General features: G+C 45.9%; 1 protein-coding gene across 1 annotated transcript in view; it reads right to left on the minus strand.

Moving 5' to 3' along the window:
• zfhx4 (zinc finger homeobox 4) overlaps positions 1 to 21,794 on the minus strand; it is a 65,544-nt gene extending 43,750 nt beyond the window's left edge. The window contains exons 1-4 of the mRNA XM_071909945.2: positions 19,293 to 21,794; positions 18,483 to 18,701; positions 17,672 to 17,966; positions 15,304 to 15,845 (exon numbers count right to left, since the gene is read on the minus strand). Of these exons, the coding sequence (XP_071766046.2) occupies positions 15,304 to 15,845; positions 17,672 to 17,966; positions 18,483 to 18,701; positions 19,293 to 21,794 (3,558 nt within the window). The remainder of the gene's footprint in view (positions 1 to 15,303; positions 15,846 to 17,671; positions 17,967 to 18,482; positions 18,702 to 19,292) is intronic.
• Between the last annotated feature and the right edge of the window lie 5,486 nt (positions 21,795 to 27,280).

Raw genomic sequence — 27,280 nt, forward strand, 5'->3', positions numbered from 1 at the left:
GGTGTGTGAGACCAAAGATCCCCGAGCTCTAACCCGCCCCTCCCTCTCCCTCCTTTGACAAACAGGGATTAGCAACATAGCTACAGCCACTAACACATCTTTTCTCTCTGTCTCTCCCTCTTTCTTTCTTTTGTAGGAAACCTTACGAGGTTTTTCTCACGAGACGGTGGGACGTCCCCTCGCAGTCAGAGGCCCTTTCAGAGGTCTTAAGTTTTAATTAAGTCGGAGTTGTCAGAAGAAAGCTCCCCTAGTCCAGAGCTCAGGGCCATTAATTACAGCTATCTTTGTTTCTCTGTGAAAGGAGGCCTCCCTCGTTCCTTCTCTCTCTCTCTCTCTCTCTCTTTCTGCTTCCTTTCTTTCTTCCCTTCCCTCGCAGAAGAACCGGGCTGCTGGGATAGAGACCCTCCCCTTGGAAACCACACACACGTGTGCTCACGGAAGCAAACACACACACTTTTTGCTCGATTCAATCTCATCTGGATTCCACTCCAATACACTTTTATTTTGTGACTATTCTGCTAGAGATGAGGACTACTTAGAATTGAATGAAAATTGAAAGGAGTCCTAGAATTGAATGAAAAACTAGTAATTAAACAACGCTTTTCTTTCTTCCACTGACAACCTTCAATATTACATTAGTGATTGCCACAGTAGAAGAGCTCATTGGAAAAGTGACAAAGCATTCGTTTTCAAGGCGAACATGTTCATTTTCTTAAGCAGAGAAAAAAGGGCCGGGTAGCTGCGAGCAGAAAAGTCTGTCTAGAGGGAGCTGGGTCATTGAAATCGTCCTCAATAGTTTCCAGTGGTTCCTAATGGAACGGGCAATAAGGTAATGTTGCTGGGTAAAAACTACAATTCTCATACAAAAACTGAACCAGCAGAGGCCTAAAAATGCTTCACACCTTTCAACGTCCTGTTTTTTTTAAACATACAAAGCTTTGGTTGAGAGTAGCTGGATGATATCCTTGGGGTTGAACTGAGCTGCCAGATAGGTTTAGGCCTAATATTAATTCTCTCCCCATCAGCACATTCCACAAGGTTTGTTTAAGACCCAAACTAGAGGGCTGTCTGTCGCTCTCTGGCATTCTGCAGGCCTGAAATGCAGGCGGTCTGGTGATCACAGGCCAGAACATCCATGATTTATGAACTTTTAAAGGAGCACTTTGACTCCTGCCAGGCGTGGGCTGTGTAATGCATATTCAAACACACAAACACACTGTTGCCGCTCCTGGGTTTGCGCCTGTGTGTGTCTGCTTGTGCGAGCGGGTGAAATGTGTATGTAATTTACGCCTGGTTTAGAGTGCGTATGTGTGCGCTATACGTTCACTTGTGTCATGTGTGTGCCTATGTGTGTGTGTGTGTGTGTGTGTGTGTGTGTGTGTCTGCAAAAAGGCCCATCCCTGTCAATATGGCACCTCTCCAGAGTGCCTGGTGGTTAATTGTTGGGGATTAGTGTTTGGCAAACAACCAAACAAGCTAGCGCTCCCTGTGGGCCAATCAAAATCAGCTAAACAGCTCTCCCCGGGTGGACCTAAACATGGCACAGCCGTCTCTCAGTGGTGGAGGAAGTGCATACACCCACCGCACACACACACACACACACACACATAAGGAGAATGCAAATTACGACACACGGGACTTCCTGTTTACCTGTCAAAAACACAACATTGTCAGGCCTGTCAGTGACACACACACACACACACACGCACGCACGCACGCACACACACCTGCTGGGATTTGTGTGAGGAAAAGGGGAGGAGAGTCAATCTGACAGGTAAGGGAAGCTCCCTTGTGTAGTGGTTTGCTGCTGTGTGAGTGTGTGTGTGTGTGTATGTGCGCGTATGTGTGTGCGGGTGAGTATGACAGAGGACTGCATTCATTATGCAGACTGAGATGTTTACAAAACACCTTTCACACACACGCGCACGCACGCACACACACACACACACACACCTCCCCCTCTCCACCCCTCCCTCGCTCCCTGGGTTTGTTGGGAGGATAGTAGCGCTGCTGTCTCATATTCATTTGTTCTTTCTGTGGTGACAAAGCTGCCTCATTAACTGAATTCTTAATAAGGCAAGGCAAAAGACAGCTCCTCACAACTTCTTTTATCTCTTGGTGCATGTACATGTACGTGTGTGTCTGTGTGTGTGTGTGTGTGTGTAATTTCAACCCTACATGCTTTTTTCTTCTTAGTGTGTGTTTGGTGTGTTTACGTGTCGGTAATTTCAACCGTACATGCTTTTTTTTCTTTTGCTTTATGAGTGTGCGCTTGGCGTGTTTGTGTGTCTGTCTATAATTTCAATCGTACGTGCTTTTTGTTTGTCTTTCCTTGTGAGTGTGTGTGTGTGTGTGTTTGGTGTGTACACTGGTAACATGACAAAAATATTTCGACAGCAAAGCAGCGGGACTGTGTTTTTCTCCCTAAACCAAATGACAAATTAGGGCATTCAGTGCAAACATGACTCTTTCCTGTCATTAAATGTAGAACCAGGCAGCTAATGAACACATACTGAAAATAAGAACCCTCCGCCACCACAGCTATGTCTTAATAATCAGTGTGTGTGTGTGTGTGGGAGCGTGTGTGCGCACGTCTGTACGTAAAGTATGAGTCCATACATTCCATGTGCCTGTTTGTGCCTAGTGTGTGTGCCAGAGTGTGTGTGCGAATGAGCACAATACACATTGTGGAACTGAAAACCCCTTTATCTCTTTTCATCAGTAGTTTTTTTTTTTGGGGGGGGGGGGTGGGAGGGGGTGGTAATGTGGGCTTGTTGTTGGGTATACCTTCTTTTTGGAACGCCACCAGCTTCCGGTGCTATCCCATGGGCCCCCGGGGGCCATCGGAGACAAAAACAGCCCCGCTTGGCCCAGCAAACAACAAAAGCGTGTTTTGTTCCTTGAAAGTATTTTAAACACATACCAGCGCTGCCTGGAAGGCTGCCAAGTGTAGAATTCCATCAGTGCTACCACCTCCCTAACACATGTTACTGCTAACCGCCGCTCAGCCCCCAAGACATAGATGTAACGCTAGATCACCGCCAATGGATCCGCTGGCAGACTCCACTGTTTAAAAGAGATGCGGAGGGCCTAGGTATGTGCCACCTCGCTGCCACAGATAAAGACAGCAGTAAATATGGTGCGTGGAGACGCATGCAGAGCTGCACACACACAAAAACAAATATGCAAATACAAAACACGCATGAAAACTGCTGAGCGCACATTGCATATGTGCAAAATGTACATCTCCTGCGTCTCCCTCTCACCCCTACAAGGCCACTGTGTGTGATCTGAAGATGCTGGAGACACAAAACAATCCCAGAAAAAAATAACCCCCCCCCCCCCCCCCCCTCTCCCCCACAATTCTCCCGCTGGTCTTCTTTCCTTTCTTTTCTACCTAGGCTCTCACTTTCACAAATGTAAAGAAAAATATTTCCCAGTGCTAAATTGCCTCTTCTGTTTCTCTCGTTTCTGCCTGCTGGCAGTCACATGTGATTACAGCTCTGGGGCCTGTCCATGAGGTGGAGGGCCTGTGGGTGAGCTTAGCTTAGGTCACCCAATAATAATAAGCATCCATCGCATAATGGCCGCCAAGCCAAATAAATGAATTATCACAATGAGTCTTTCATACTAGGTTTCTGCTGCTCCTCTCCTCCTCCCTGTCCCGCTCTCTTTTTCTATCTCTCGCGCTCTCTTTTTCTTTCTCTCGCGCTCTCTCTCTTTCTCTTTCTTTCCCTCCTACCTTCCCTCAGCTTGTTCTTTCTCTCTTCTCACTCCCCCTTTCTTCTTTATTCCTCTTTGGCGATGTGCATTTGTCAGCAGAAAAAAAAGGAAAGCGGTAGCGATGGAGCTTTGTGAGAGCTTGGAAAATAGTGTAACTCTACTAAGTCCAGTAAATAGTCTTGCCTTCCCTTCTTTCTGACTCCCACACATGGATACACACACACACACACACACTTGTAGGGGTGACGTAAGTGTGTCTGACGTATAGGGCAAAGGTCAATCTGAAGTTCACAGCTTCCTGACCTCACTGGCCCCTCTCTAGAAAACATCACTTCTCTCTCTCTCTTGTTCTCACTCTCTCACACAAACAGACACACACACTCACACAGAAGTTATGCATACCAGAGCAACGAAACAAGAGAAAACAACCCCAGAGAGGTTTTACAACATGATCCATTTCCTCTGGTCCCAGTCACGTGGACATGTAGAAAATATGTTTTTCCCCTCACTAAATACAGTAGGCTGGTATTTTATATTGTACCCATCCTAGCAATTGGGAATAGCATAATAGTAGTCTAGCTTAGCGGATATTGGCCGCTTAGATAATCCTCCCATGGGCTCCGGTGATTTTTAGCTGGCTCCCTCCTCTTCCGCTCTGCGCTGCCTGTTCCCTCTTTCGAAATCCCCGTACAACACGCAACAACAACAATAAAGCTAACTGTCCCGCTAGCTGCAGAACGCTAGCAAGTTTATGATGGACACTATTCAGCACCACTCACAGTGGTAGTGATTGGTTGCTTGATAATCAAACAACCCGAATTTTTTTTGCAGAATCCAAGCTCAAAAACAACCAATCTTCTGCACGGGTACAGCGGAAAAGAAGCGTGGAGAATGGTCTGGCCATGAGACTAGCATTAGAGATACTAGGAGACAGAGACACCAGAACACAAGCTTACTTACTCATGGGTTCATGTGTGTTAGGTGTCTTGAAAGCCAGCCCGCCCTCCATCCCCCATGAAAATGGATCAGTATTTACATTAGCATTAGATTTAGACAGCACGGCTCAGCCACTTACTCCCTATTAGCCATCCTGACCCCGGCCCATTAGGGCCTAAAAGCCCCCGCTTGTCTCCATCGCCGCCAGGTGAGACTGACCAGACCCCCCCATTTCCCTAAACCATCTTCCTGCTGAGATTATCTTTTTCCATTGACTCAAAATGGGACAGAGATCATAAAATGCTGAGATTGAGATCATCGAAATGCTAACATGCTTGTGGGATTATCTTTTTCCAACTGTGCAATGGAACAGATATCACTGAAATGCTAACATGCTTTTTTCCATTTTTCCCAACGCACAAAGATGCTTTTGGGAAACCAAGGCAAGATCTAATTGACAGGATCTGTAAAAGAAAGAGAGAGAAAGAAAGAGATTGAAAATCTGGGGCTTCAGCTCATTGGCTGGTACCATCAAAGAGGTTTGTACTACATGGATTTTGTTATATTTAACTAAAACTGAGAGGGAAGGGAAAAGAAAATAGTTTTGGTGCTGAGAAGAGCAGCGATTTTTGCCAAGTTTGTTTTTTTAAGCCTAGTTCAAAATAGAGACTTACTGAAAAAATATCTATCAGAGAGAGTGAGACAAAAAGAGACAGAGAGGTACAGTGAGAGAGAAACTAACAGAGACAGACTGAGAGATTGAGAGGCAGGGAAACTGAGAAACTAAGACAGAGAGAACAAAAGAACAAGAGAAGGAAAGAGAGAGAGAATGATAGGGAAGAATCTAGACGAGCGTAGTCGGGCTCAAATCACTAATTACACATTCCTGGGCCTGTGAAGGGGAGTATTGTTTTCCAGTTAGCCCCTACCCTGTCGCATGGTTTCACTTAGCACAAAACAAAAGGTACAAGGAACAAAACACAAGCCTAATACCAGGCCTGCTAATGACAGAGAAATGGGAGAAATTATCCCTGGGGTGGATCCTCGTGAGAAAATGGCTGGTGATTACCGGACAAAGGGAGTTCATTTTGAAACTGTCACAAAATGGCAGACCGTCTGCTCCTTTCTTTTTAAGAGCTGCCTTCATCAAATGTGTGCACCATCATGCCACTTTTTTTTTGGATATACGTACATCACCGCAGACATGAATATAATAAGTATATAATGAGTATATAATGTTAGATGGGACTTGTACAGCGAGAACCATTCCCCGCATTTTCATTTTTATATTCTCGATACTGAATCCATTCCCTAACACAAAAAGGTGCTATTTGCATACACTCAATAGAAAAAAAAAAGACAAGATTCAGACCCTATTCCTGAGAGACAATGTGACAATGTGGCTGGTTATGTGTACGTGTATAAGTGTGTGAGTGCGTGTGTGTGTGTGTGTGTAAGCGTGCTTTGGAGAGCTACCTCTGCCAGGGAGCGCACAATGAAAGCACCTCTTCAGCGGCGCCGTTTTGCATATTGCCACAGGAAATCAAACGCCGCGCAGTTGACCTACAAGATGGCACACTTGATCCCTCCCTGCTTTCTTTACAGAGGGCACTCGTTTTTTAGTCCCGTCCTGTCTTTCCCCTCCGCTCTACCCCTCTCTATCGAAAAGCAAACAACCAAACAGGAGATCTGTTCCACCGAGCGCACACACAGACACAGACAACATACAATTTCTGACATGCCACGTACACATAACCGACCGGACACACAGTCGACAACCTGGGACGTCCCGTCAACCCCCATAAACCCATAATGACGAGTTCCAAACTGCTCCGGCGACATGAAGGACCCTACCATTTTCCGAGTGAGCCGGGGGGGGGGGGGGGGGGGGGGGGGGGGGGAGGCGGGAGGGGGTGGTGGTGGTGGTGGGGGGTAAGCTGATAGCGGTGGCAGCGTTAGGCAGAGTCCCCTGGCTGGTAGTGTTTGCCCAGGCCCCGGCCGTCTAAAGGAAGGATATTGTTTTCCCCTGAAAAAGCCTCAGCCGCAGTCCGCATACCAGCGTCCACTCAACATACCAATGGGCTCTTTGAAGATTACTCAAATGTTTGCCTTTGTTCCCCCACCACCACCACCACCACCCCCTCCCACCCCTACCCCTAGTCCTAACCTACACTCCTGCCAGAACGAGGAAGAGAGGAGAAAGAACAGGGTGAAAAAAAAAAGAAAGAAAAGAAAAGGAAAAACTCAGACTTATATCTTCAGAAAACAGTGGGGAAGCAATCCCACCCTCAGCTGCACTCAAATCCAAAATGGCAGCCTCCGTAGGGGATGGGCGACCACTGAAAGGAAGAATAGCACTCTGGCCACCGGCATAGTAAATCTAAACATAAACAATGGAGGAGGGCGGCGTATTAATGCATTGCGGCCGGTATTACACCAGGCCGATAAATGCAGCTCTCCCATCTGTCCACCGTTTAATGGCAACATGCTTTTAAAGACAATCCATTCCTCATCACCGTGCAACCAAGTCTGCAATTAGACTTGGAAATGATAATTCCAAAGGGTTAATTTAACTAAATGTGCTGAAAACTCAGGAACCCCGCCCCCCACCCCCACCCCCCCCACCCACCCATGTTAATCCCAAACAAGTAAGTGGGCTTTCTATCAGGTCTATTTCAAAGCATTAGGGATTACCTCGCAGAAACTAAGCTGCTTGAACTCACAGGAGGTCAGCGGTATTGTGCTGCTGCAAGGCTGGAAGGCCAATGGCAGAGGCAGATAGACAGCAGGACAGGTCAGTTCCTCTTTCTCCAGCTCTCCTGCAACATCCCTCAATCCTTCTCCCTCTCTCTCCCTCTCTCTTTTCATCCCCATCTCTCTCTCTCTCTCTCACCATATAATCGAATATCTCCCACTACTTATCTATTCACTGAGCACCTAATGGTTAAAATCAATTACAGCTGGAATGCTGAAATGCTGAATACTGGGCCACATGCTGATAATGACAGAGGGAGAGAGAGAGAGGGAGAGAGGGAGAGAGAGAAAGAGAGAAAGAGAGAGAGACCTGGGACTGTTCCAAGGGAGGCACAATTACCTCCAATCGATTGATTATTGATTTGGAGGGGCGTTGAGGAGTATTTCAGTTCAACTTTGTCCATATCAATATCCTGATAGCTTCATGAGAAGGAAAAAAAAACATGCTTGTGCTATCTAAATACCATCCTATAGCTGACATAACATTTCAGGCTATTTCAAGAATAGAGCATCTACTGATAACAATTTCCCTAATGGAAACATATGATATAAACAGATTAACATATTTATGACAGCTTTCATACAAAATAGGCGCACATTTTAACGTCAGGTGATTCCGAAGCTAAAGCTAATGAACTTACACAAAAATAGTTCTGTGATCTTACCGCCATGTGATCTCTCTAAAGTGGCTCTGATCAAATCAAGGCATCAAAAGCGAAGATATCATATTTGAGATCATGCGCCCCCTTTGAATATTACTTTTTTTTTTGTTTTGTGTTGTTTTTTTTTACACACCCTTGTTATCTTTGTCCCAACAGGATGATCAAGACCCATGAGGAAAGAAGGGACAGGGAGGGGTCGAGGACAGAAAGAAAGGAGTAGGAGGAGGAAGAAGTGTGTGTGTGTGTGTGAGTGTGTGTGTGTGTGTGTGGTGGGGGCTTGAATCAGCAGTGAAGGAGGAGGATGAGGGAGGTGTGTATTTGGGTGGGTGGAGGGGGGTGGGAGGGCCCAGATGAGACGGGGAAGAAAAAAAAAAAAAAGACAAACTCCTGCTAGCTGCTTCTTTGTTCCTGCATCCCGGCGACGTTCCCTTCCTTCTGGTGGTCTGGAAGACACTGACCCCCCCCCCCCCCCCCCCACCCCCCACCCCCTCATCTCTCCATCCACCCCCCCACCCCCCCGCTATCGTTCCCATACCTGTCAGCCCTGATCTGCTTCACAGTCCCCTGCACACAGACAAACGGCTTGGCCCCGACCCGGCCCGGCCCAAATGACCCGGGGAGGGGAGGGGAGGGTGAGGATGGGGATGGGGATGATGAAGAGGATCACATCTGGCTATTAATATGAGAGGAGAACCGGCCCTGTCACACACACACACACACACACATACATACACACACACACACACACACAAGCACACACCTTGCTAAAAAAAAAAAAAAAATGGCATCACCCAGTCGCCAGTCCCTAACTAATTCACTGGAGAGTCGAGAAGTAGAAAGGGAGGGAGGGAGGGATGGGGGCGGTGGCTAGGGTAATTAAACGGTACATACGGAGTGTCAATCAGGAGTCGGACCAAAGCCGGACGTTGCACACACACACACACACACACAAAATACACACTAATGCTGTGCTGACCATCTGGTTAAGGCGCTGGAAGGAGAATAGGGGAAACTCTTATTAATATCTATGAGGATTATTAGGAAGGAGGGGGAGGGGGAGGGAAGTCTGTCCATTCAAACCTCTCTGTCAACCGCACAAAGCGGCAGCGTACACACACACACACAAACACACACACACACACGCACACACCTGCTTTTATGCTTTAATTACCCGCCCCGCCCCCCTCCCCCACTCCACCACCCCCGGACCTCTGAAAGATTTCCATTGTAATCCCCACGCAGGTGAAAGAGGAGACGATTTGAATAATCTACTAACTGGCGTCTCTTCGCCTCGCAGAGAGAGAGACAGAGAGAGAGAGAGAGGGAGAGAGAGAGAGAGAGCAACTACAAGCACAACTTGTAGTAGAGGAATACGAAGAGCAGACAGACAGAGAGAAGGGACAAGCTTTTTCTCTGGCAAAAGACAGCGAATTCAGTCATTTACTCAGGTTTGCAGGACTGAACGCTTTGCAGCGGGCTGCATCTTCCGTCTCCATGACATGACATGAAAATCTATATCTTGCAGTCAAGTAGCATCTAGTGTGAAGGGTCTGCGAACATTCCTTTTTGAAGAAAATAGCAACTCTATGAGTTAGTCTGTGAGTACAAGACAAGGACACAGTGATCAAGAGCCTGTGTCTGAAACAAACAGGACATGGGCTCAAGTGGAAAATGGTAACTTGATAACAGAGATTGTGTGTGTGTGTGCGTGTGTGTTACTATACATGTGAGTGTGTCTCTATTGGGGTATATACCCTTACCTTTGTACGCACGTATGCATTTATGTGAGTATGTGTGTGTGTCATAAATGGTGCCATGCATTTGAAATGGATCCAGTCTCTTTTCTATTCCAGGGGCCAGCACAATGGCTTTTTATGCAAATCTAAGGGAGTCAATCTCCTGTCCATTTCCCCATCACACAGGTCCAAATGACAGTCCAATAATTAGGGCTGCATATATATAGGGCCATTTGATTTTCAAATGAGAGCGGGCAGGGTTGACCCTAGCTAATAGCCAAGGCACGGCGGTAGACTTAATATCACAGACGCATAACCACAGCCATCTCCATCTGAGAGAGATGGAGGAGAATAAAAAGTGAGGGAGGGGGGACGGGTGGGAAGACTGAAAGAAAAAAATGTCCCTTGGTTGTGGAAGGAGAAAGTAAAAAAAAAAAAATCAGGGGGAAGAAAAAATATAAGGGAGAGGCGGAAAATGAGAAAAGGGGGAGCCTATTCTTCTGATGAATCTAAGATTCCAGTCTTCTTTCCTCTTCTCTGTCTCCTTCTCTCCCTTCCTCCCTCACTCCCTCCCTCCCTCCTCCCATCATCCCCTTGTTTAATTCCCCCCCTCCTCCCCCTCCCCCTCCGCTCCCCTCGATTCCCGGCCATGGTGTTGCCAAGAGGATCATGGGTAATGAGATGGCCTATCTACTGCTCCCCAGGGGAGAGATAGAAAGAGAGAGAGGGAAAGAGAGAGAGAGAGAGAGTCAGAGAGAAAACAAAGAGACCGAGGGAGTGAACGAGTGTGAGACGGAGTCAGAAGGAGACAGACAGAGAGCAAGTCTAGCATCTCACCACACACGCTCTTTTCTCCTCTATCCTTATCACTTTCTCTCCTTATATCCCACTCACAAACAACTCCATCTAGATGTCTCCATCTCCCCTCTCCTCCCTCTCCTCCCTCTCCTCCTCCACGTCTATCATAAAAGATGAGTATTTTATGAGTCTACGATTCTGAGTTCAAAGGAGAGCGTGAGGGAAGGGAAAGAAGGGGGGGAAATTAATGAAAAGAATAACAGAGATATGGAAATGTGTGCTGGACCCCGGACGTCCATTTCCGCTTGAATTATGATGGAAAGCTGGACAGACAGAGAGAGAGAGAGAGAGAGAGAGAGAGAGAGAGAGAGAGAGAGAGACAGAAAGACAGAGAGACATAAAGAGAGGAGGGGGTGGTGGTGGCTGAGGGTAGTTTAAGATTTATTCGGACAGCCATCTGAGAAACAGGTGCCGCGGCCTGAGTGTGTGTGTATGTGTGTGTGTGCGTGTGTGTGTGTGTGTGTGTGTGTGTGTGAGTGTGTGTGTGTGGTCCTTGACCATGCCACATTGACCATGAACATTCTCAACTCCTAATGGCCCAGGGGCAAGCATAGCACAGATCTCAACCTCAAAGCTCTGTGGACACACACACACACACACGCCTCGCTACAAACCAAACCCCCTACTAGCCCTGCAGCACTTGTGAATGGCACTGACAGATTTACTCCCGTCTCCATGTGTATTAAGGCCAATGTTTGTTATTAAAAATCATAACTAAGCCATACATCATCATATTCAACGCTAAGCCAAACACTGGCCAGGCCAGCTATGGACACGCCATGCTACAGCGCCATTTAATACAGAGCTTACCTCACAGGCAGCAAGCAGGCAGACGCTATGCTAAAACATCTTCCATTTTGTCATTGTCCAGCAAAAGCCTCGATTCTCCAAAGTTGAGGAAATCTAGTTCATTTTTAATCAATGCCAAATGCATTTTTTTCAATATATTTCAATATATATTCAATATATATTTTAAAGACCTGGAGATATTGCTATTGAAGTGAGGTTCTATTGCACGCTGTATTTATTTCAGTACATTCAAGATCAAATTCTGTACCAAGGGAGATGATGTAGAAAAGACAGAACTTTAAAAAAACATCTTGTGCTGTCCTATTCTCATTAAAAACAAACAGTGACCAATCAGATTTCCCAGACAGTTCTCTCAGCCAATGAGCAGCGAGGCGGTGACCCCGCTATTTCCATATAAGGTCTATTACTTCCTGCGCCACCTGCTGTGCCCCGGACACCGGATGACTTGATGTCCGTGTGCTGCTAATGTCATTTCCCCCTTGCTGTTTCAAAGTCTGGAAAAAAACGCCTTCAAATTCTCAATTCCCCTCAGAAGTACTCCGTTGCCGCTACAAAGCAGCCATAAAATCTCCTGAATATGCTTTTTGTTTGTATCTTCAAATGGTTTCCCATGCCATAAAGATATTCTGTGTTTCCAAAAACCCAGATGGTAAAGTCGTCAACACTCGGATCTTTTATGCGCCCGGCCAAGCTACCTCCATCCCCATGTGCTTTTCACCTCCGCCAATACATAAAAGGAGAGGTGTTTTTCTGGTCAAATAAAGAAATGATTTTTTTTCCCCCCTCTGCTTTCCCCACTTCTCTACTCTTGCTCTGCCGCTCCACGCTTTCTCTCCCTCTCTCCCTCTGCTTTACTACCACATGTCCAAGGGTAAAATAGTGGGATTTCTGCCAGAGGCATTAAAAGCGTCATCTGTGGAACAGATTTGTTGAGGGCTGTGGGGTGGGTGGGTGGGTGGGTAGATGAGGTACAGGGGTGGATGGGTGCACAGAGGGGGCATTGGGATGACCCTCCCTTGCCTTGGCCAAATCGCCCATTCTCCTGCATTCTCCAGGGAGAGATATGGGCAGCGGTGTTTGTGTGCGCCTCAAAGGATACTGTTTAACTTTCCTTGGCAACACAAAATGAGAAAGAATTAGATTAGGAATATATTCAGACATGCTTCTATGTTTCACTTTCTTCCTGGTGATTGTGCTTCTTGGGCTTGTACCTTTTCACTTTAATCACAACTGATATAAATAGCTTTCTTTGTATGATTAAATGGCTGCCAATGTTCAACGTAACCTATCTGGCTATTGCCTCATACTAAATCAACTTTGAAACAGCTGCCAAAAGTGGCTCAACACTCTGAAATGCATGCACGCATCCATGCACACAGACACACAGACACACACACCTACGCCAATGGTTCCATCTGCCAATTAGGAGATCCTGATTAGTATAATCAAGCTGATCCTATGGGTTAGGACCTCAGATTATGTAGGCCAATGTACAGGCTTCAGGTTAGTTCGCGAGAGAGCAAGCTAGACTTAGATACTAGACAGATCTGGGTAGCAACAGCGCTATCCACCAAGATAGTTGCTTGTCCCAGCTTTTTCCTCTTGTGGGTCAGTTGCTAAAAGCTTAGAATTAGACAAATCTATTGCTTTGCAGCAGAATTTTAAAAAAAGACGCAAATGCTTGCAAATAATAACTGTGGAGACCATCTGAGATAATTTATTAATAAATCCCAGAGGTATAGGAAATAACTTTCTTCTGTGAGGCATTTATAAATGTATGATATTTTTATGCAATCAGGGGATGATCAGTGAGGGTAAAAATCTACAGCTCACCCCCTGTCCCATTCAGCCTGTGGCAGACTGTCAATCTGTACATCCTGTTTAAGTCAGCTAAGACAAGCTAAGTTTTAAATAACCCTAAGAATGCCAACGTGTTTAATCCACTCAACACTCGGTACTCTAAGTAGGGCTCAACAGTTACAGATATCTAAATAAATGTAATTCCTAACAGGTTATTGTAGGACGCAGGCACCGTATTCCCTAAAGCGAGTGGTGCTGACAAAAGCCAGGTGGGTCAGTGGAGTAAGACACTTTGTGTACTCAATGTTGTGGGTTCAAATCTGGATCAAAATCTTAGCTGCATGTTGTTCTCTCTTTTTCTCATCATTCTTGTATTTACACACTGTCTAACACAGCCTAGATTCTACAGTAATTTTCAAAATAACAATCGTACCCTGGGACTATAATAAATGCAAATGAGAGTAAAATTGTATAAATGTAAAATAGTGGTTGCATATTGTATGTTTAAAATAGAAACAGGAGTAGGACTTTGTTTCTACTTTTGAGGCACATTCACACACCTTCAGACATGAGAATACACACACACACACACACAAACACCTACCACTGCCAAATGTTGCGTATAGCAGTAAAGAAATCCTCATTAATGTAATGCACTTGATCCTGTACTGTAGGTTAAGGCCTCAGAAATGTAGCAGCATCCCATTAAGCTGAAGCAGACGTCTGACGAACTAAATCACCTTAAATATATAGTAGAGAAACAAGCTCAGGCTGGCATCTCCAAGAAAGATGTCAAGTATTGGCCATGTTGGAAATTCTTGGAGGAAACCTTTTATTGCTCAAAGGATTCATTACTAAGTAAGTGTCTCCTGTTCAACTTCACCTCTTTAAAGGCCAACTAGAATGGTAACCCTCTGGCGGGTCACGATGAGGGTAATCTCCAGTTTATCTCTGGTAAAGGAGTTTGAGGTTCACCCCTTGGCCCAAAGGACAGGGCAAGCTACTGTTTGCCTACATATGGGAAAGTCTATGGCTCTCTGGGATATAGCTGGGTGTGTCCATTTGTGCATAAATGTGACTGTTAGCAAATGTATGCAGATATATGCATCTGGAAACATCGACTATGATATCTATTATGTCTTACACATATGAAAAATTTCATACAAAAATGTGCTGTAATGAATCTATTTTTAGAAAAACAAATTATCATATAAAATTATGATGTTATTTTTTAATCCCAAATTGAGATTTACTTTCATCTCAGCAATCATTTTGTAAAAGTAGTTGTCAACGTTGAATGTATGCATCTAGAGTAATATATTGTATATAGTCTCTTTGCACTGTATGTGAGGTGCTATTTTCCTTATATCATGTGTGTCAGTGTTTAGTGTGAAACTAAGTTGTAAATGTCATCAAGACAAATTCCTGAATTTTCCAGAATTATTGACACCTGGAAAGATGAGCCTGAAAGGCTGTTTAAGATAAACAAAGTTCATAAACATTTGAAACCCGTTGATCATTGGTGACATCTTTGATTAACAGTAGCACTAGCTGTTCATGACCAGAAAATGTATCCATATCCCTAGGAAGTCATCCTCGGTGCTCTAACAGTGACCTTTTCCATCTTCCTCATTCCATTCTCATGGGAACTTAACATCCGCGTGACATCACAGGGGGCGAAGCAAACTCTTTACTGTCACAGCAAAAACATATGTGTGTGTGGAGTGGTATTCCCCTTAGTGGTTTACCATTTGGTCTTCATATGTCCACTAACTTACGGGATACCATTAGGATCAGTTTTTATAGCTATATGCTGTCGGTGAGCTGTGTGTGTCCGTATATGTTATATAATGTCCTACAAAAACCATGTATCTCCAATTTTAACTTTTTTTACGATAATTTACAGTGAACATTTTCTTCCTGACATGTCAAAAATACATGACCATCAATGGTGAAAATAGTGCTGGAAGAAAGCTGAGAGCTTAGAGAACTGAGGTTTCTGCATGGGAGAGCAGCTTCCTTACCTTGTAGAGGCGGATGGCAGCGTCGTGCCGCTGGTTGGTGGCGTGTAGCCTCAGTTTATCCACGCTGTTGCTGTAGTAGTCGCAGGCGTTGCACTTGAGGTGCACGGGGTTACCAATGGCGACGCACTTTAACCTCCACTGGTTGGCCTTGCCTCCCTCCTTGATGTGGGCCACCAGCTGGTGCTTCTGCATGTGCTTGTCTGTCTTGCAGTGCAGCTGGAAGTTAGCCTTGAGCTGCGTGTTGTAGCTGCACAGCTTGCACTGGTAGACGTCGCCCACCACGCAGCGCCACTCCTCCTCGGGCAGGGAGCGCTCGGCGTTGACGTGGGCGTTGAGAGCCTCCAGACTGTCCGTGGAGTAGCGGTTGCACACAGCGCACTGGTAGAGGCGCAGCGAGGGGTCACTGATGGGCGGGGACAAGGAGGAGAGGGAGGGGTCCGACGTGGACATGCCCCCCATCCCGCCAGAGGAAAGCAGGGAGAGGTCGTCTGCCATCAGTTGACCGCTGGCCAGACGCAACTCTGCAGATAGGTCATTATTCACTACGGAGAGAATGAGTGAGAAAACAGGTTAGAGAGCGGCAGAGAGAGACGGGAAGGTGTCTGAAAGGTGGTGCGACAAGAAGGATTACACACATGGAAGCATAGAGGGATAACATGTCTGAGAGAGAGGGGGCAGGCAGTTGGCACAGCAGGAGAGACGGCACATAAAAACAAAGAAGTAAAAAAGAAAGACAAAGCACTGGTGGAAATAAAAGGCTGGCAAGCATAGGGAGGGATAAAGGATAGAGAGAAAGAGAAAAGGCCCTTTTTATTAAATGAAATTAAGAGCGGAGAGAAGCGAGTCCTCTATGTAGGCCTCTCTCACACAAAAGGATTTGATAAAATAAAGCCTCACAGAGGACTAGGGCTCCTTACAAAGCCTTGCCTATAAAAAACCCTAATAGGATTGAATCAGGATCAATTACAATCATCCTTTTCAACTTGCTAACTCGCTCATCAGGTAGCTTTAATTACTACTCGCGGCAATGGTGGGATGGCGGTTTTAGGGCTACAGGCTGCTTTCTCACATACACACACAGATTTGAAAAGCTGATCAATGCATTACACACATTTTCTCTTCCTTCTGCCCGCCCACCCTATAGGACAAACACAGATCTGCCATTCATGTAATTGTAATTAACTCTTTCGTTTGATCCCTTCCTTCTCTGTCTATGCATGCTACAAAAGCTCAATATGTCTCTTTTTTCACATATGTCAATGCAGTATCTGTCTGGAGCACAGAGGATTTAACAATTACACTTCATTTGCCTCTCTTTTTTTTTTTACAGTTAAAAGTATAAATCCGCCAATTAGTGGATGACTAACAAGGAGCCTATGCGTGTTTGTGTGTGTATGTGTGCTTGTGTGAGCTGAAGTTATGATAAAAAAACAAAACAAAAAAAAACATGTTTCACACATGTATGGATGCAAAGGGTGAGGAGAAATTGGGCATATGGGAATCCGAAATAACTGTGTGCATGTATGCATGTGTACGCATGTACGTGTGTGTGTGTGTGTGTTTGACTAAACCTATGTACAGCTGCGCTCACTATAGGGAGCTGTGTGTTATCAGTGTAATTCACTGAGAGTACATCTGCTGGCTGGGCTGTGACCTCCACACTAGAGGAGGGAGTGGGTGTGTAACACTGCAGGGTCATTGTTAAATCTCTCTCACTCCTACGGGAATCCGCTTCCTGCTGTGTGTGTGTGTGTGTGTGTGTGTGTGTGTGCGCGCGCGCGCACGTGTGTGTTCTCCAGGGTGAGAGAAGGTGGGGTGGTGTGTGTATGGGGGGGATTAAGCTGACTTAAGAAAATTACAAATGAAAGATTAAGAATAATTCTCATGTGGCGTCTCATAATCATTTTTTAATCAGTGAGAGGGGTCAAAGAAAGGAGACAATGACAGAGGGACAATATGAGAGCAGAGATAAGCGAGAAAGAGAAAGAGAAGAGGGTGAGGCAGGGGGGCGAGGTAAAAGGAGTGGAGAAGAAAAAGAGAAGGGGAGAGGGCAGGGAGAAAAAATGGAGAGCAAGAAAGGACAGGCAAAAAGATAAAAACAATACCCCAGTGGTATCAGATATAGATGAGATACAACAGATAAAACTGACCAAGTGAAAGATGAGCTAAAGAAAACTGGAAAACAAGCTTGAAGACAACAAAGATATGAAAAAGGCAAAAAGACTTGGCACTTTCTCACACCATGTGGCTCTGTAGAAATTCTTCATTGACAGTTCTGTGTTAAACTTGTGCGTTTATATCATGTTTCAAAAATGTGCAATAAACAAAAAGAGCCTAAATTAACCACTTAACTTCCAAAATCACTCACCTAGGCCAGATCCAAGTGCAGCCGCAGTTCCAGGGTCTAGCTGGAACGGGTTAATCATCATCTGGGTTTCTGGGCCACCAGCGCCGGCCGGGTTCTCCAGCTTGACGCCTGCCAGGCCCATGTTCTGGGCCAAGTAGTACTGGTAGAGCTCTGCCTCGGCCGGGGCCAGGCCCAGATGGAGGCTGTGTTGGATCTGCTTCATGTTCTGCTGCAACAGCATCATGTTGTGCATGTGTTTCTCACTGGTCATGTGGATTCGCAGGTTCCGTGCCACGTTGGTCTCATAGTCACACACCTTTTGGAAGCAAGGAGGGAGGAATTAAGGGGAATAAAGCCAAAACGCATTTGCCACAATGATTGGCCAGCAGAAAAAGTTCTTTGACAGCATTTGACTTCTAATATGTTTAAAATCATCATCATCAAGGCATTTTATTATAATTCAAATTAGAAAACAAATATCTGAAGTGCATTTTACAGTCACAAAACACTTTACATGGGCAATGACAATAATATAAAAAAGCAAGCACTGATTTTGTAATCTTAATAGTCGTAAAACCAAAGAATATCAAGGATGGCAATATTGTGCTTGTGTTGACGAATTAATGTTCGTTTTCCACAGTGCTTTCAGATCATGCTAGAATGTGTGAGAAATTCTGTTTTATATTGACCAGAGGTCAGATGATGGAAACAAGAAAAATAATAGACACAGTGACGCAGAGGGAAATAACTGGCCCATTGTGGTGACAGTGCAACAAGCAAATTGGTATGTTGCTACCACAGGGCCACAATGATGCTCTGTTTGTTTCATTACCTCACAGCGCCAAGTGGGCTTCTGCTTGGGCTTGGACGGCGAGGGTGCACCACAGCCTCCACCAAGACTGGCACTGGGCACAGGGTTGGCATGGTTGTGGTTGTGGTTGTACTGGACCTCAGTGCCACCGTTCTGGAGTGTCTGTACGTTGTTCAGATGCTTGTCCGACTGCATATGGATGCTCAGGTTGCCCTTGGTGGTGGTTGAGTAGTTGCACACCTAGAGAGCAGAATGCAGAGGGTATTGATTTATTGATTTATAAATATAAATATACACTATATTTATAATATAGAGTAGTTGACATATATATTTTGCTATTATAATATAGGTATATAGTAAATTATTTTGAATTAAAATACACATTTTCTTAAGTTGTCCACATCATGGAATTTTATTTACCTTAAAGCCATGGTAGGTAAATTAGAAGAACAACAGGAAGACGGATGCACTTAACACCCCTGTTCCCTCCCTACCCTTCAATTGGTCAGATGCCTGAGCCAAAAATTTTACTTTGAAAGCAAATAGCAGAGCAATGGCATTATCAATATTGCCAAGACTCTGACATATTATTTTATTCATTTATGTTCACCTGGGGATTCATTTAGGAAAAATCTACTTATAAAACCTTCCTACAGCAGCTTTAAAAAGTGTGTTAAAAATAAAGAAATTGCCTTAATTGTAAATGTCTGAGAAAGAGTGGCATTTTTATTCTTTTCAAATGTGTGACAAGAAATATGAATGCAGGCATCGACACAGAAAATGTTACAAGAAGAAAAACAAGAATCAAGATGGAAAATGAGATGGACAGACCTCACAGCGGAAGGGCTTGTATCCACAGGTGTAGCTCTCGCCTCTGGCTAAACGTGGGTGAGGCTGGCCTGTGCGGCAGTACACACATGATCCACCAGACTCTGGGTGTTTCTCCTTCATGTGGGCATCCAGCGTCTGCTGGTACTTGTAGTGCCAGTTACACTTGGGACACTTCAGCGTCTTGCAGGAGTTCCGCGAGTGCATCATGGTCATATGTCCTCCCAGGGACCGCGAGGATCCCAGGACGGTGTCACATTTGGGGCACTCAACCCCACTGCCTGGGGACCCTTCACCTGGACCTGGAGTACCGGGTGTCCCTGGGGTTCCAGGTGTACCAGGGTTTCCTGTGTGTTGGTGCAGAGGCCCAGGACTCTCATCGTCTCTGCGCAACATCATCATGTCAAGGGGGTGGGAAGAGGGCGAGGACCCATCCCGGCCTGCCAGGGCTTCGATGGTTGAGTCGTTGCTGCTCTCCCGCTCTCTGGCAGCTGCCAGGGCAGTGGACAAACGGGCCTTCTCCATCTCCAGCTCCTCACACACAGACAGGGAGGAAGAGGAGGTGGGTGCAGGGCCTTTGCTGTCGCTGTTGTACTTCAGCACGCTGTTGGACAGGGGGGAAATGCTTTGGTTTAAGAGAGGGAAATCTTTGCTACTGGTGCTGTCGGCCTGCTGGCCTGTCATTGCCATGGTCATGGTCATGGCCTGCTCCTCCTCCTCATCTGCCTCCATTTCTACTCCTCCTCCATTGGAGTAAGCGTCCTCATCCTGCTCCGGACTCTCTCCTCCCATCGCACCGGGCTCCCGCTTGATGGGCGGGTACTGGCTCAGGTCCGGCCCGTTGGGTTGCAAAGTGCGTGTGTCCCTAACGTGGCCCTTGCAGTCACTATCAGAGTCCCGGCCCTCCAGGTTGCCACCAGCGGCAGCAGCAGCAGAACTCCTGCCAGGGGTTCTGTGGGCACCAGCCCCTCCCCCGAGGTTTGGGTTGGTCTCGGCCTTTGGCATGGGTTGGGTTCTGGGGGTTTGGTCATTGGAGGAGCTGCTGGCGCTGCCCTTCAGGAAGGCAAAGCCTGCCTGGAGGGAATCGGCATTCTCCCCACTACTGTGGAAAGCATTCCACAAGCCGCGGAGCCCCGCGTCTGGCCCTAGGAAGTTGGCAGGCGTGGGAAAGTGGGGTAGCACAGAGTTGGGGGATTTTTTTGGTTCCAGAAAGCTTATAAGAGGTTCTTTGTCCTTGCCGATGCCCTGGATGATGGCGGAGACGTGCTTGTTGCTCAGCAGCTTCTGCTCCTGCTCGTTCAGGGTCATACGGTGGTCGTGGACAGCGTGCGTCACGAAAGAGCGGCTGTAGCCAAACGACAGCTTGCACAGGAAACACATCAGCACAGGCTTCCGCCGCCCATCGGCCACGCAGCCCTCAAACTTGGACAAGTCCACATTGTTGGGGACATCTTTGGACACACAGGAGTTTTTGGCTGCGCCATCCGCCTTCAGATAGTCTTTGTCATTCTTGTGGCGGAGGTCGTAGACACGGAAACTGTGCAACACGGGACCGGCGCCCGCCAGCCCTCCAGTTGAGGTATTTGGGAAGGAGGGGTGGTCGGCCGCCAGGGATTTGTTCCCCAGGGATGAGGCGATGTGGAAGGTGTTGATGATCTGGGGGTAGAAGGACATGGGTGCAACGGGCTGCTCCAACCGCTCCCCCAGGGGGCTCAGGCCACTCTGACCACTGCTGGCCTGGGCATTGGGGAAGGTTTGGGGGGACAGTAGGCCCCTGTATTGGAGAGGCCCAGAGTGCCCCCCCTGGCTGCCACGCTGCTCTTTGGAGTCCTCCAGGATGAAAGCAGAGCCATCGGGCTGGTAGACGATCTCGCCGCACAGGTTCTCCACATCGCTCTCCTCTTCCATCTCCATCTCGCTGTTCATATCCCCCACTTCCGCAGCACCCCCCTCGCCTTCACTCTCCTCACCTACCACCCCTTCGACCTCCTCCCCATCCTCCTCGAGACCTCCCGCGGTAGGCAGGCGGGCGTTGGGGCAGTGGTGCTCCATGTATTTCTGTAAACTGGAGAAGGAGCTAGAACATTCGTTGCAGGGGATCTCCTTCGCCGGTGCCACAGGAGATGTGGCGGGGGCAGAACAGTCTGAACCCAAAGCCGCTCCTCCTCCTACTCCTGGTAAAGTCCCGGTAACACTTCCGTTGTTCCCGGTAGTAAAGCTTTCTCTCCGACACTGTTCAGTCACAGGGCCGGTGGTTGCACTAACAGTGGTGGGGGTAGCAGTGGACCTCAGCGGGCTCACAGCGGGCTCTCCAAGGCCATTCTCGGGCTCTCCAATGACGGCGACGACAGGCGACGATCGGTTGTTGTTGTTGGCGTTGTTGCTGTTGGCGACACTGGTCTCCATGGCGACGACGGAGTTGTCCTCAGCAGCAGCGTCCAGCTTCTGGCCACCATGTTCCTGCTGCCGTGACGACACCATAGGGGGAGAGTCACAAGTTGCCATGACGACCACTACATAGGGATCTCATCTCATCCAGCCTAACAGGGACCTGAGTGAGAGAAGGAGAGGGAAAAAGAAGGGGACAGAAAAGAGATCTGGTAAATGGTGCTGAACAACAAATATTTGGTTAGTTAATCCTGAAGCTTTTTTAAACTTACTCCTAGCTAACTCCTCACTTACTCACAACCCACATTCAACTCTCATACCAGTGGTGTTGTCTTACAAACCAAAAATTCCTGAGCTGTAACTTTAATACAATCAAATAACACAAGACTATTATCTACCTTTCTGTGTCTGTTTGTAATCGCCTACCACTGAGAGATAAGAAGATTGTTAAGCAGCTAGCACCATGACAACTTTTGAAAAGAGGAGAAATCCAATATTAACTGGTAGGAAAGCTCCCACTTGGATCTTTGTCTTAAAGCTGACAGACTCAGATTGTTTGCCACCCCCACAGAAGAAAAAACTCATCCTCGGACAAAAAGTCTCTAAGTCTCTCAGTGACCCCAGGGACCAGATCTTGGAAACAGGGGGAAGGAGGTATAAATGAATGAGGCTGATCCCATGGCAGCCAGGACTAGGAAAGTTTATAGGAATAACCCAACTGTTTGGTAAATAGGCTCTGATCAGCTTACCACAGTGAAAGAGAGGAAGCAGTTTCACCTCTGTTGTGCCCTGTATTTGTTAATTTCACTACAGTATATGCTAATGGAAAGTTCACAGACTGTGCATGATTTGTGGACAGTACAAGCTGGCTTTGCATCATACCAGTGCACCAAGTTTATCAAACAGCTGATTTGCAAAAACGTCAGTGTCTTCCTTTAAGAGGAAAAGCGGATTGGAGTTGGAGGAGTCTTTAATCAGTGGCTAAATCTGCCTTGGCCTGTTCTTCCCAGTCAGGAGTTGCTAATTAAGCACCAATTATCTTATTAATGTCCTGAAGGTGTGACTTAGACTGTCTGTGAGGACACGGAAAGTAAGACACTGTATATCGTCATGCTGCTGAGTGTGTGTCTATACTTGGCCTTGTGGAAAGGTATGACACTTCCAGTTTCCAAATTTCGTACACGAGACAGGGTGCAGACTCGGGGATAAACCCAGGAAGTTAATGAATGTTAGCATCCAGAACAATGCGTACATTTCAAATGCCTTTTAATGCAGCAGCAATTACAAACAAACAGGAATGAGAAAGAGAGCGGGAGAGAGAGAGAGAGAGAGAGAGAGAGAGAGAGAGAGCTTCCATGAGGAATGATGTTTGGAATACCAGTGAGATGTTATCAATCCTGGGCTGCTGCCCATCTCTCAACCCCTCACTACTTCAATCTCTTGGCTTCTCACTACAAGGCACAAATGCAAAGGCACACACATACAAACACACACACACACACAATGCAGAAAATTCTCCGAAGCTCACAAACACACACAGCGCCCTGCAATCATTTCATTTTGCAGTCAAAGGGCCGTTTCCCATCACCTGAAGAGAAGAAGGATTGAGACAAAAGGCTAAGAGGAGAAAGAAAGAAAAGGAGAGGGAAAGCAGGAGGAATTGAGGCTTCATGGCTACTTGTTCTTCTTCATAAGAATTTTTTTGTGCTTACCGAAATGTAACAAAACGAGGACTGGTTGTGCACGCCACTGTCTTTTCACTTGATACAGTACCAGCGCCTTTCAGATGCTCGCGTGTAAATGAGCTGGCATTAGGAGAAAGCTTTAAAGAGCCATGTTAACCTTTAACCCTATCCACCTGCTGCTTAATTCTCCCTCTCTTTCTCTACACTCCCTCTCCCTCACGACAAAGCTACAAAGCAATTAGAGGATTAATCTGCAACAATCCAGGGCTAAACAAAGCCAGTGGGAGGGACAGTAAAAGCGTGAGGAATGAAATCAAACGTGTGTGTGAGTATGTTTGTGTGTGTGTGTGTGTGTGTGTGTGCACGCGCTATAATCAAGTCTAATCTGACATATCCCGGAGATGATTCCATGGGGACTAGTGATAGATTAAAAGAGAGAAATTATGTTCTCTCTCTCTCTTTCTCTCTCTCTCTATTCATGAGATTAAAGAGAAAAAACAAACTACAAGGAGCAGAAAATGAATTTTTGTGATTATCAGTAAAGCATGGATGTGGCAAAAGGTGGGAGGCAGATGTGTGAAATGGACATGATAAAAATGTCTCTAGGATTTTGAGCATATGCACTGTCCCACATGTGCAGATAAGGCCCAGGTCAAGTAGTATCTGCAAATACTTTCTACTTTTGACATTTTTCATTTTGTTTTAGCCCACCTAAGTGCTAAATCTGTAGTGTTTACCACACAGGACAGAATGCAGTACAGCAATGGCTGACAGAAAATGCAGACCATCATGTAAAAGTCTGTTCAATATACATTTATATTTCATGACACTATCTGAATTGTCCTGATGCAGTAAGCTCCACCCAACTGGTACACCAAGAAGGTAAAAAACACTATGATTTATATGGAAGTGGTATTTGACGTAAGGCACGGATGCTGGAAACAACTCTTTCGGTCTTCACACACACATACACAAACACACACACACCTGTCTACAAGTTAACTCACGCTTGTAATTGCAAGGAAATTAGCACCAATTAGTTTTGCATTCTAAACAAGGAGGAAGGAGTTGAAACAGGCAAAATATGTTATGCCACAAGAATGCATGGCGCCAACATACACACACTCACACAAACACACACACTGCCTGCCTGCATATTGACCTAGATGTTACAGTGACTCTTAAAGATTTTTCACTCCTGCGTTTATTTATACATTTGAAAAATCACAGGTTGGGCCAGAGAGATAGCTGTGTCGCTTGTGTGTGTGTGTGTGTGTGTGTGTGTTTCTGATTTTTTTTCTATGTCTAAAAATGTGTTTCCTCCACAGTTTCATGACACTACCTGACTCATAACAAGAAAACAAAATATATCTGACAGTGTGGAAAAAAAAAATAATACACCAAAGGCCTTTCTACATGCACTCAACTCACGACTCATTCGGCTTTCTGCCCATAAATTATCCATTACGCTCACCGAACACCAAAACAATAGGCCCGTGCTACCTATTCCTGCAGTCAACCATTTACATTTTTTTCCACCAGTGTCCCTCTTACCAAGGCTTGTGTAAAATGTGATTGAGGGAAAAGCTGTTCAGAAGCAGGAGGTTTGAGAGCTAATGCGACACATGCGACAGGATTTACTACTTGTCACCGGTGTCATTTCACTGCTTATTTCATTGGGGAGCAACCCCCTTTGAATTGTAGCTCGGACATAAAACACTGCGGTTTATGAATTATGCATCTCCTAACACTTTAAGTACGGAATTATGTCTTACGGATAAGCCAATGTGTTAAGCACTTGGCACTGACATATCACCCCTGATGCTAACAGGCTAGCAGCTGTTTACATGTGCACTGCAAGCTAACGATAGTGTAACGTCACATGGTCCGTTATCGGACACAATTTTAGCTAGCTGTGTCGAGATTTGAGCCTTTCCAATAGACCTATCGTTTTTTTCAGTAGAACCACAAACAAAACACTGATAAACAATGTCAAAGTAGTCCTACAAATACGTAGCTATTGTTTGCCAGGTTGCGACTAAATGCTTAATGCTGGTTGTTGTTTTGGCCTTTTCCTTTCTTCCACAACTATTTGTTGAAAATAAGGTGACCTAGCACTGCCAAGTGAAACGAGGCTTGGGAGCCATGAAAACACAAAACGCTAGTAAAACACAACAGTGAACACAAATTGCTCGTCCAGTGATATCGTCCAGATCAAATTGACTTTGTACTCTGAAATATGTATCGATACAAAAATTGGGATATGCATTAGTAAACTTGTTTGAATACTGTGGACTGTTAGATGATGTTAGATGGTGACATATCCAATAGTGGGTGTTTAGTTGCTAGCTGCCCCATAATGGACACATTTAGATTAACAGACTTTCTGTGAGCAGAGTGAATTTCCTAGTGCATGAATATGCTAGGCTCTAAATATTCGTGACTTGTGGGGGATGCAGCTGGGCGTGCGCCTACATTCATGGTGTCTCTCCTGCGCTGCGATTCAAAAGTAAAGTCGGACATGTCCTCTGCTCTAAGAACACCTCTCTGGATGTCAGATCTTTTTAAAAATGCTGAAGCCTTGGCCCTTAACTTTGCCGATCTTCTCTCATGAAAGAGCAATGTGGTGCAATGCGGCCTGGTGCAAGCGTTTGAAGTAATCCTAATCCATTTAGCATGCGTTAGTTTAGCAGTGAGGTTAACACAGGATGTCAGTGATAGCTGGACACAGGAGTCATGAGACGTCTGGCCTTGCCATCGAGTGAATTCAACATTTTCACTCCCACCTCTCTTCAGCTCCAAAAAAAAAAAATCATCAAAATAATTATTTAGTTTTTGGATACTAAAATCTTTAGACTTGCAGATCTTAAGTTTGGTAAGGCGCAAGCTAAAAAAGCTGATTACAAGTCATTTTGCCTCGAAAATAAATAGGCGTAAATTATTTGCTTTCCTTCTTTTTGTTTTGCTTTATTCCCCAAGCTTCACACCTTTCAGAGCAGTAGTGCCCACTAGTTGTTTTTTTTTAGGTGGATCATGTTACTGCTGTGCTCAGTAACCTTCTTCTCTCTCTTCCCCACTGGCTTCCTCCGCTCTGCTAACCAACCAGACTCCTTTCCTTTCATTTGAGAGAGAGCGAGAAAGAGAGACATGAAGAGAGAGAGAGAGAGAGAGAGAGAGAGAGAGAGAGAGACTAACAATGAAGCGCAGGTTTTTCCACTCTGCAGAAACAGTTCCCTTCTTTTCACAGAAGAACAAAAGAGATGGCCTCGGCCGCTCCTACCTCTGTTTTTTAATTAAGCATGTCCCCTTGCTTTCACACACGCGTGCACGGACACACGCACTCACACACACACACGTACACACACACACACACACACACACACACACACACACACACACACACACCAAGGTGATTAAAGTGGCAGATCAGATCCAATGAGAGGCAAATAATAGCCCCAGAATGCCTGCTTTGGACACTGCTAGTTCTGATGGGAGAAAGGGGCTAAGAGACTCCTTGGCCTATTGTTTTCTCCCCCCCTCCCTCACTCTGTCTCTCCCTCCCTCTCTCTCTCTCTTTCTCTCTCTATCCCTCCATCTGCTTTTCAGTAGCTCCGAGAGAGAGAGAGAGGGAGAGAGAGAGAGAGCGTCTAAAGCAGGGGATTTCTCCACACGTTCTTTCCACCCCCTCGTTCTTTATTTCATTCTCTCTCTCCCTCCCTCCCTCTCTCTGACTCAGGTTATTCTTAAAGCACGTCCAGTTTGGATGGGAGTTGGACACTATAGCCTAGAGGAAGTCAGATAGAGAGCATTATCATCGTCAGAGCCAAGGCTGGGATTATAGTGTGACACACGCACAGCCTGAATTTGCAGCGGACTGGTCAGTTTGTTTTACCATACAAAGTGGGATAACACATGGTG

This window comes from Centroberyx gerrardi, chromosome 22 (genome assembly GCF_048128805.1).
Source record: "Centroberyx gerrardi isolate f3 chromosome 22, fCenGer3.hap1.cur.20231027, whole genome shotgun sequence".
NCBI lineage: Eukaryota > Metazoa > Chordata > Actinopteri > Beryciformes > Berycidae > Centroberyx > Centroberyx gerrardi.